The sequence below is a fragment of the Cucurbita pepo genome, chromosome 19, assembly GCF_057944985.1.
Source record: "Cucurbita pepo subsp. pepo isolate OVF chromosome 19, ASM5794498v1, whole genome shotgun sequence".
In the NCBI taxonomy this organism is placed as follows: domain Eukaryota; kingdom Viridiplantae; phylum Streptophyta; class Magnoliopsida; order Cucurbitales; family Cucurbitaceae; genus Cucurbita; species Cucurbita pepo.
The window spans coordinates 2,091,752-2,101,910 of NC_141816.1; the positions used below are offsets into that span (position 1 = coordinate 2,091,752).

At 31.1% G+C, this 10,159-nt stretch overlaps 1 protein-coding gene across 4 annotated transcripts; it reads right to left on the reverse strand.

The window, feature by feature from the left end:
* Positions 1-3,749: 3,749 nt before the first annotated feature.
* On the reverse strand, positions 3,750-9,708 carry LOC111781218 (uncharacterized). 4 transcript variants are annotated; one of them, XM_023661693.2, is made up of 4 exons: positions 9,454-9,708; positions 8,686-9,333; positions 4,201-4,500; positions 3,750-3,914 (listed from the first exon to the last, which is right to left on the reverse strand). In XM_023661693.2, the coding sequence occupies exons 1-4, from the start codon at positions 9,599-9,601 to the stop codon at positions 3,814-3,816; spliced, it is 1,197 nt and encodes a 398-aa protein (XP_023517461.2). In that variant the 5' UTR covers positions 9,602-9,708; the 3' UTR covers positions 3,750-3,813. The 4 variants fall into 4 exon arrangements, with proteins under 4 accessions (XP_023517461.2, XP_023517460.2, XP_023517459.2 ...); XM_023661692.2 differs by having other exon boundaries at positions 3,750-4,488; XM_023661691.2 differs by having other exon boundaries at positions 3,750-4,500.
* Between the last annotated feature and the right edge of the window lie 451 nt (positions 9,709-10,159).

Below are 10,159 nucleotides of genomic sequence, written 5' to 3' on the forward strand. Positions count from 1 at the left end.
TAAATATCATATTTGATATTTTATTATAAGGCAAATATCTAGATATTTGTCTTCTTTATTTTTTTATTTATTGTTATTTTCATTTATTAGTCTTTCCATATTCTTGTAATTTATTTGATTATAAATAAAATAGCTTACACGATTCAAGTATGGTGGATTAAGTAAACATTCTCAGATAAGATGCGATATTTTTCATTGAAAAAATGACATAAATTCAAAAATTAAAATAATATTTTCTTTTTATAATTTCGTCACGTAATTATTTATGTAAAAAAAATTATCTAAAAATAATTTATTTTAAATCTTATCGTTTGATTTAAATGTTTATAAATTTATCTCGACCCTAATAATAAGATATAATATAGTTGGAAACCAAAAAATTTAACATTTATTATAAATTTTTTGAAATAGATGCTATGGACTTGTCAAACGTAAGCACTACGACTTAAATGCACAAATCAAACTATCCTAACTAACACGGCTTCCTCCATTGATGTCGTGGTCGTGATAGGTCACTCCTTTCATGATAGTTAAATTTTCGCATTTAAGTCAACTTTTTTAATGTTAAAATAAATTAATAATAACTAGTTCTAAACTTTCTTTAAAAATACAATTCTTAAATTTATAAATTGTTCGATGATGAATTATATTATAATACTTTATTATTATTTTTAAATAAAAATTTATATATATTGAAAAAAAATGGACCTCTAATTTGATAGTAGCATCGTATTCATAGCATTTGATTTGAGATAAGAGTAGAGATAGGAATGTCATCCTATTAATTTCTATTAAACTATCTCTACCGACAGAGAGTTGTTTGACCATATAATTTGAGTTGAGTTATGAATCGATAGTTGCTTGACTGTATAATTTGAGTTGGGTTATGAACAGATAATTGTTTGACCATATAATTTGAGTTGGGTTATGAACAAATAGTTGTTTGACTGTATAATTTGAGTTGGGTTATGAACCGATAGTTGTTTAACCGTATAATTTGAGTTGGGTTATGAACCGAGAGTTGGTTGTTTGACCGTATAATTTGAGCTAGGTTATGAACCGAGAGTTAGTTGTTTGACCGTATAATTTGAGCTGGGTTATGAACCGATAGTTGTTTAACTGTATAATTTGAGTTGGATTATGAACCGATAGTTGTTTGACCGTATAATTTGAGTTGGGTTATGAACCGATAGTTGTTTGACCATATAATTTGAGTTGGGTTATGAACCGATAGTTGTTTGACCGTATAATTTGAGTTGGGTTATGAACCAGTTTGACTGTATAATTTGAGTTGGGTTATACACCAATAGTTGTTTGACTGTATAATTTGAGTTGGGTTATGAACTTATTTGAATTAAGTTGGATCTGTTTAGTTCAAATTTTATTATTAATTTTTAAAAAATATATTTTTATTTACAAATATTTATTTTTTATTATTTATTTTCCAACTTCCAATGTAAATTTCAAAATATATATTTAAATTGAATTATAATTAAATAATTAAAAATAAATAAATATATTTTTATCAACTAACATTTTATTTTATCAAAAATAATTTTTTTTAATAAACCTGAATAACTTTAACCCGACTCAACTCACAAATATAAATCTATTCCTAATTACTTTTATATTTAAATTATTTTGAGAATCAATTAATATTTATTAATTAAAAATCTAAACTTTTAAAAATGAGTCAATTTGAAAATCATAGCTAACCCATTGTAACAAAAATTAAATGTATAGTAATAATTTTATTAATACGAGAGATTTTTCTCTCCTTTTCTTTTACTTATTAAAAATAATTAAATAATAAATTTTGTTATAAGGACAATAATGTTATTTAGGCAATTTAAAATTAAAATGAAATTAAGTGGAATAATTTTACTGCTTAGTTAATAATTTTTTTCTAATTTTACTTTAATTTATTTTTAAAACTTTAAAATGTTGAAATTGTTGTTATTTATAATCTATTTTAAGATAATTATTTAAATTTTTGTTAAATTGCATGTAATTTTCTTTATCTAAATTATTTGATAAATGTTTAAGAAAAATAATTGGGATTAAAAATTGAATCTGATAAAAAAAATTTCTGGAAATAATAATATTATTTAATCAAAATCAGAATCGACTTAAAGTAAATCCTATCGAATTAAAAAAAAAAAAAAAATCTAATTTTATTATCATTTTTTTTTAGTTGACCTTTAATTTTAAGGCAAAGTCAATCTTTTCATTATTATTAAAAATATCATCATTTTTTAAGGCAAAATTATTTATAAAAAAAAAAAAAAAAAACCTTTTAATTTTTTTCGATTAATTTAATCGTTTATTAAAATTAAAGTCTACTAATAATTCTTTAATTTAATTTATTATAAATTTCGATCTAAGAAGTGGAGGGCATCATTAATATATACATACATATATATATATATATATATTAATTGACCTTGAATTAATTAGTACATCTAGATCGGTGACGATTAATATATTAAATATTAAAATAATTAATGTATATTAAATATAATAAAATAGAATATATGTACGTATGTTAAATTTGATCTTTAAAGAGGGAACATGTTCGAGATACAAAAGATGTGTATATGATATGATAACTACAAAAACTTGTGGACAAGATAGATGCCCGAGTCGTCAGTCCTCTATGGTTATTGAACTCCCGAGTACCCCCTCGCCTCGTTCAACAACATCATACAGCTGAAGAAAAATAAAATAAAAAGGGACGATCTGTAAATATACTCAATAAACAACTTACTTGTAAGCTCTCATTCCATCAAATACCCGGAGCGCATATATACAGATTTTCATCTACCGTATTAGCACAATTATGTACAAATAGTCGAAAAAGAGTCTATCTCAACATGGAAAGAACAATTAAGTTATGCTAATAACTAGTGAGACTAATCTTATGCTTAACCGATCTTTTTAGGCTCAGGTCATACCGAATCTAACCATCTAGGGTTTGATTTTTCTAGCACGTATGCATATTCAAATGATCCCTACAAGTATTACTTGCTTAAAATTTCGAATCGCTACATTTTTTATTTGTCGTGTGTCTTTTCAAGTTCAATTACTCGACAAAAAAGTCATTAAAAATTTTGAAAATTTTCTGGAGAAACCTAATACACACAAAAATAGGATCAACATCGAAATCGAGATGAAAAATTGAAGAACGCCGAGGATCTATTTGGATTGAAGTTGTTAACGATGTTTTTATTTTGTTTCAATTAAATAAAGCAGGTTATTTCTTTTACTTTTTAAAAGAATACCCTTATAAAGTTTGATTGATTTGTATTAAAATTTATAAATTTGTAACATGTACGTTTTTCATTTTTTCGCATTAAAATGCATATGGAAATGAGCTCAAATCGGTCTATAATTTCAGAAAGTTGGATCGTTACAAACGCAACCATCTTCTTCCTGATAGACAAGATGATTTACTAAGTTTTTGTTGATTCCTCACGAGAGGATTATGATTATAAAGATCTTTCCACTCATTCATCATACTCAAAGTCGAAGTCACGGCCGGCATGGGTGGGGGGCTCGGAAAAAGAACTTGAATCGGTGTCGTGGTGGTACTACGAGATGGCGATTTCTTGTAGTATAGAAGAATAGATCCGCAGACGGAAATAGTGAGATAATTATTCAATAAGACAGCTACGATACATGGTAGGATATAGATTTTAAAATCTTCATTCCTTCTAATAATCATTTGATACAAAAACAAATACCGAAGGTTTAGAATACTTACGACTTTTAAATTTTCATCTAACTTGTCCTGCAAAAAGTTTTAGTACATACCTACAAAATCGAAAATATATCGTAAATTTTGTGGAACCGAGCTTGGAGAGTTAGAAGTCCATCCATAGAACATAAAAAACCTAGCAAAATGCACGTTATACCTGCATATACAACCCTAATTTCAACCATAAACCAACTAAATTTATAGTCGGATCATCATAATTCTTGGAAAGCTACACAAAAGTATCGAAATTTAAGTTAATTTGTGTGTAAACTAAACACAAAAGAAGAAGAAAAACAATCAGAAACGAAGTCTTCTCCTACATGCTTCAAAGGGAGGGAGAGAAGAAGAATGGAAGGGAAGAAAGCAAGCAGAAGATTTGGTGATCATATCAGTGAGCATTTCATCAATTAGCTCTCTGTAAATGTGGTGTTGTAAAGCCATACCTATTTTGGCCATCTCGTGTTTGAAGCCCCATGAGATTTGGTTGGAGATTTCGTCCAAGCTCTCCGCCATGGCCTTGCTTCTCCACGTTAATGCCGGATCTTCCTTTTCCTTTTCCTTCTTCTCCTTCTTCATCGTTGTTAAGTGTGTGGTGCTGCTGATCTGCTGCAACTTTATGATCCGTTCCTGTAATTTGGAAATTGGGTTCAAGGAGGAGATGGAGATTGTGTCCTCATCTTCAATTGCTGGTGGGTTCTTCTTCTTTGCCTGTTGCTGTGTTTCTTGTCGTCCTGCATTTCCAACTATTTTTTTGTTAATACTATTGTTCTACATGCATGCAGGATCGTATACACAAAAGATAAACGTTTGCTATACTTTCTTTTCCTTTTCCAATTTGGCAATTATTTTGGTTTGTCGCTTTCTCTTCCTATTTACTTACTGTCCTTTGTTACTATGTTTTTTTTTAATGGCGGGTATGATGGAGTTTTAAACTTTTAGAGCAGTAAGAGGTCAAGCTCACTACTAGTTGATATTGTTCTCAAACCCACTGCTAGCCGATATTATTCTCTTTAGGTTTTTCTTTTTTGATTTTCGCTTAAGATTATTAAATTAGGGAGAAGTTTCCACACCTTTATAAAACAATGTTTTGTTCCCCTCTCCAACGGATGTGAGATCTCACAATCCACCCCCTTCGAGATCTAGCGTCCTCGCTGGCTCTCGTTCCTCTCTACAATCAATGTGGGATCTCACAATAGGTTGGAGGGGAGAACAAAATATTAAGGTGTGAAAACCTCTCACTAGCATAAGCATTTTAAAAATTTTGACGTGAAGTCGGGAAAGGAAAGACAAAAAAAGACCATATCTATTCGCGGTAAGCTGGAACTCTAGTAGCTTTCCCAAAAAGTCTTATACCAATAGAGTCATTATTATGATTATGCCTCCTTAATTCTTTTCTTCAATCCTTGAAGATTCTATTAATATAGTTTAGTTCGGATAAGGGTATGACTCTAATACTACGTTAATATTTGTATAATATTTGTCCAGTTTGAGCATAAACTCTAATAATTCAAATTTTGGTTTCCTCCAAAAAGTCTCATATCAGTAAAGATAGTGTCCTTCACTTTATAGTCATGATTTTTCTCTTAATTAGCTAATATGGTATTCTAACCATCCTTAACCGAACATGCTTAGGATCGGATAATATTTTGGGTAAAATTGAAGGGACCTAAACATATTGATCCAACAAAACAATCTTCTCAATCTTCTAAACAAGCCTTTTAAGTTTATCATTTTATGTGTATTTACACCTAAATATATGACGATGGTCAAAGAATTTATCTAACATATTTGACGTTAAACTAGAACTACATAAGATGATAACTATAACAACAAAAATAATGAAAGTCAGAATCCAAACTTCTTATAAGAAAAAGTAACCAGTATCTGTGTTTAGTCACCATCAGTGCGAGTGTATGGTCATTGACCACAACAAATAGACAATAATAGGGCAGAAAAAAACATTTTATGATATAAATATCGTCAATAAAGGTAAATATGTTGTGAGAATGCAAACATAATCTCATGCTAAATAGAAGTATAAAAAAAATTATCAAAAAAAGGAAAAGCAAAAAGTAAAAAAAAAAAATCAGTAAATCTTCATGGTGCAGCAGTGATATTACTGATGATAATAACAGACATAGTGATGGATCGGAGGTGGGGGTAGGGATGACAGTGGTTGGGAGTGGAAGAGAAGCGGGAAACAATGGCTTTAGAAAAAGCCTGGTTTTTTGTTTGAGTGAAAGAGAGAGAAAAAAAAAAAAGTGAAGGAAGGCTGTATGTTCCCCAAGCTTTTTTGAACAATGAATTGACTGAATCATTGCTAAAGCATAGCTATTTGCTCATTGTGGACTTGCGTGGAACAGTGGTCCACTTCGTCCACTTTATTTTCTATCTAAACCAATTAACTAAAAGGGAATGCAAATGAGAAAGAAAATGTCTAAATTTGTCACTAAAATCACTTTTGAAGTGAAAAAGATTGTGATTAATGATCCAATTTAAAATGATGTGAAGCCTACGAAAAGGTCAAAAGAGAATTATGGTGGAACCCAACAAAATAAAGTAATAAAACTGACACTTTCTAAAGAAACCAACCACTAGAAATAATTTGATCTTGGACTCCTAAATTGAAAAGCATTCTTCGAGAATTGAGAATGGAGGAGAATAATTCCCATTCTTCTATTCTCATTTCCTCCAAATAAACATGGCTCAAATCTCAAGTAAATGATTATATCTACATTATATAATCATAAATCCATCCAAATATCCAAACTTCATGTATGAGTTTTTCTTTTCTTCTTTAACAAACGTTTTTTATACTAATAATATATTACTTAGCTTGTATACGATTAGCAATCAAGTTTACGGTTAGCAGATATTGTCCTCTTTGAATTTTTTTTTTTTTTTTTTTTTTTTTTTTTTTTTTTTTTTTTTTTTTTTTTTTTTTTTTTTGTACTTCTACTCGAAGTTTTTAAAACGTGTCTGTTAGGGAGAAGTTTCTACTCCCGTATAAACCATGTTTTGTTCTCTTCCCCAACCAACGTGGGATCTCACAATCTACCCCCTTCGAGCCCCAGCATTCTCGTTGGCACTCGTTCCTTTCTCCAATCAATGTGGGACTCCCCAATCCACCCCCCTTCGAGGCCCAGCATTCTCGTTGGGGCCCAGCGTCTTTGCTGACACATCTCCTCTTGTCCACTCCCCTTCGGGGCTCAACCTCCTTGCTGACACATCGTCTAGTGTTTGGTTCTGATACCATCTATAACAGTCCAAGTTCACCCCTAGCAGATATTATCCTCTTTAGACCTTCCCTTTTGGGCTTCCTCTCATGATTTTTAAAACGCGTCTACTAACGAGAGATTTCTATACCCTTATAAAAAATGTTTCGTTCTCCTCCCCAATCAATGTTAGATCTCACATCTATAATTTTGAGGCATTAAAATGTTAAGTAATCCTCAACTCAAACTAACTCAATACTAACCCTTACAACTTTAGATAATAATTTGAATCAAGAATGTCCAATAATTTGAATTAACAACTCGTAGAGTGTAGTGAGGCTCTGGCTCTCTAAGTTTTGATGAGTTATTCATAAAGGAGTAATGGTCTTAGTGGTCATAGGCAGCATACATGTAATAATTACGAGCAACTAAAAAGCATGTAGTGTGTCCCCTCATGCCTAAGCAGCAGTAAAAGCACTGAGCCTAACAAATGCCATCAAGGTTGATGTTGGGAATCCTATATTTTGGCATGCTATGCCTTCTACTTTTACTTGAAAAGGCACTGTTCTTGTCTTCATTTAGGATTCTTGAACCTACCACACTACCAATAATCTAATATAGCTATAGCCACTACCCTCAACTTCAAGCATTTGATATTAACATCTTTCCTTTCATCCAGCCAAGAACAAAAAAGTGGACACAATCACCTGCTTAATTTTCCTTGAAATCAATGGCTTCAGTTGTAAAATTCTAGTCTTACTAACGAAAATTTCTAACATATTTACTGTTTTATTCGATTAGATTGAATTTGGTTAAGCCTTTGGATTCTTCAAAATTACTCCAAGAATAATTAAAGGGGGGAAAACTGCATTCGTGTGAATTATGAGGTGAAATAAAGCTGTTTTGCTTCATTTTTTTCTTTGCCTACATCAGATTCCTATCTAGTTTTTTTTTACTTTAACTTCCTTTTATTATTTTTTCTCCATTACATTTTCTTTTTCCTATAATTTTGTCGGTGTAACCGTATTTGGATTTACACATTAATAAAGAAAAAGACAACTAATTATGATATATCTTCAACACTCAAATTTAGAAAAAAACAATCAGATGAACTAAAAAAACACTCAAATTTAGATACACAATTTACCCATAAGTCTTGAACTATTAAATTCTTAGTTTGTAATATGAACTCCAAAAGAAATTAATTTTTGTTTTCTTCCATATTATATCTTTTGGGGGTTCTAAACAAGTAGTTATGTCATTATACATAACTAAATATACTAAATAATTCAGTCTTTTTAAATCTTAATTTGTGTGTTAATTTTTTTTAGTTGAATATATGATTAGTTTGAACTTTTGATCTTTACTTTATCTAAATTTATACCTAGATTATTCCATATTAAAGTTATTAAAGTTTGTTTGAAATATGTTATTAAATTATTAACAAATTTTAACAGAATCTTACCAAATGTCTTAATTGACACCTTTAAGACTAGATTAAGAATTTTATAAGATTAATTATGAACGGAAATTTAGAGGTACAGCATTTAATATTCAACTAGATTAGAATTAATATTTTAGGCAGACAAATAAATTCAATTAAGTTTTAGGGTTTATCTTAAATTTCATGATAAAAGAAAGAAATTAGAAAAAAAAAAGTCCAAAATTAGCAGTTATTGATAACCAAATTGAAGGCTAAGAACAGCGACGTACCATTTTCACGCCCTCTGCCTGTACGGTTGATTCTGTTCAGATGCGAGCGACTGGACTCGTTAAACACGGACGCTGCACTCGGATGCTGCTGCTGCTGCTGCTGCTGCTGCTTCTCTATATCGCTACAGTTACAGTCCCTACACTTCCGTTCAGAAATTGTTTTTACTTTGTCTCGATTCAGACAATTTCCTGCAACCGCCGTTGCCGCTTGATCACTTTCCGGTGACCGAAACGCCATGATAATATCCTTGAGAGCCTTCAAGTCGTTATCACATTTCTCTAGCGCTCCCAACAGCTTCCTCCTCTTCTCGTTAGACGGTTCTTCAACTGGCGTCGCTGGCACCGCTTCCAGTCCCATCAACCGCGCTACCAGCGCCGGAGATTTTTGGATCTTCGACGGAGAGTTTACGGAGCTCGAACGACGTATCTCCGCTGAAAGAGTCGGACTCCTCGTCGGCAGATCGCAGGAGATTCTTCTCCGGCTGAAATCAACAACCTCCGTTCGCTTTCCTTCTTTATTACTTCGCGACCTTCGATGTCCCTGCGGCTTTGGAGTAGGCGGAGATATACCGGCGGCCGAGGCTAGACATTGATCCGAAGAAGAAGAAGAGGAAAACACAATAATATCCTTCTCCTGCTTACTCTTTCCTAAGAACATCAAGAAAATCAAACTAAATCCACAAATTCCTCGATCAATTTAATGCCGGAAGAAATTAGTGGAAAAAATCAATTGAAAGAAAATTGAAAGAGAATTAGTTAGAGACGAACCAAATGTGAGGGACTTCTTGTGGCGGTTCTGGTACTTGGAGAGAAGATGAATAATGCCGGACATGCAACCGATACTCTTAGCTCGAAGACTTTCAGGCGGAGGATCCCGGCGGGAAGTGGACGATAACTGACTGTTCTGCCTCTTCATCGATTCAAAGCCTCCTTCTACGTAATGGTTGGAATATGAAAATTCTTGAGTGCTGAAGATTACAGCAATGGAGAGAGAAGAGAGGAAAGAAAGACAAGAAGAGTATGTAAAGCAAGCAACTGCCTCTATATATATAAAGTTAAATTATTAAAAATATCATTTAAATAAAATTTGTTTTAATAATAAAAGATATTATTTTCTTTTCCAACCAAAAGCAAAATGACGAGAGTTTATATTTAAAATTGATAATATTATATGTTGTTCTTATTATAATATTTAGTAATTAAAAAGTTTCGTAAATATTTTTTATATTTCAAAAACATTAAAAAAAATACTTTAATCGTTAAGTTTTAGATGGCAAATAAAATCTCGTTTCAATAATATTCAAAAACTTAAAAAAAATTCGAAAATACTTTGGTTTTTGTTGTTTAATTAATTAAAGTGCAGGTCAGACAGGTATAATATATAGTAAATACTATGTACTGTGGTAGATAGTTATATATATATATAGTAGATGTTAGGTAAAACTATATATAGTAAGCTAAACCATATATATCT

What these genes read in the sequence shown, in the direction of transcription:
- LOC111781218 (XM_023661691.2), bottom strand. Translation starts at nt 9,601, where the DNA reads ATGAAGAGGCAGAACAGTCAGTTATCGTCCACTTCCCGCCGGGATCCT. An exon ending in CAAGAAGTCCCTCACATTTG is followed by an intron (nt 9,334 to 9,453) that starts GTTCGTCTCTAA and finishes TGATGTTCTTAG; the next exon opens with GAAAGAGTAAGCAGGAGAAG. An exon ending in AGGCAGAGGGCGTGAAAATG is followed by an intron (nt 4,501 to 8,685) that starts GTACGTCGCTGT and finishes ACAAAAAAATAG; the next exon opens with TTGGAAATGCAGGACGACAA.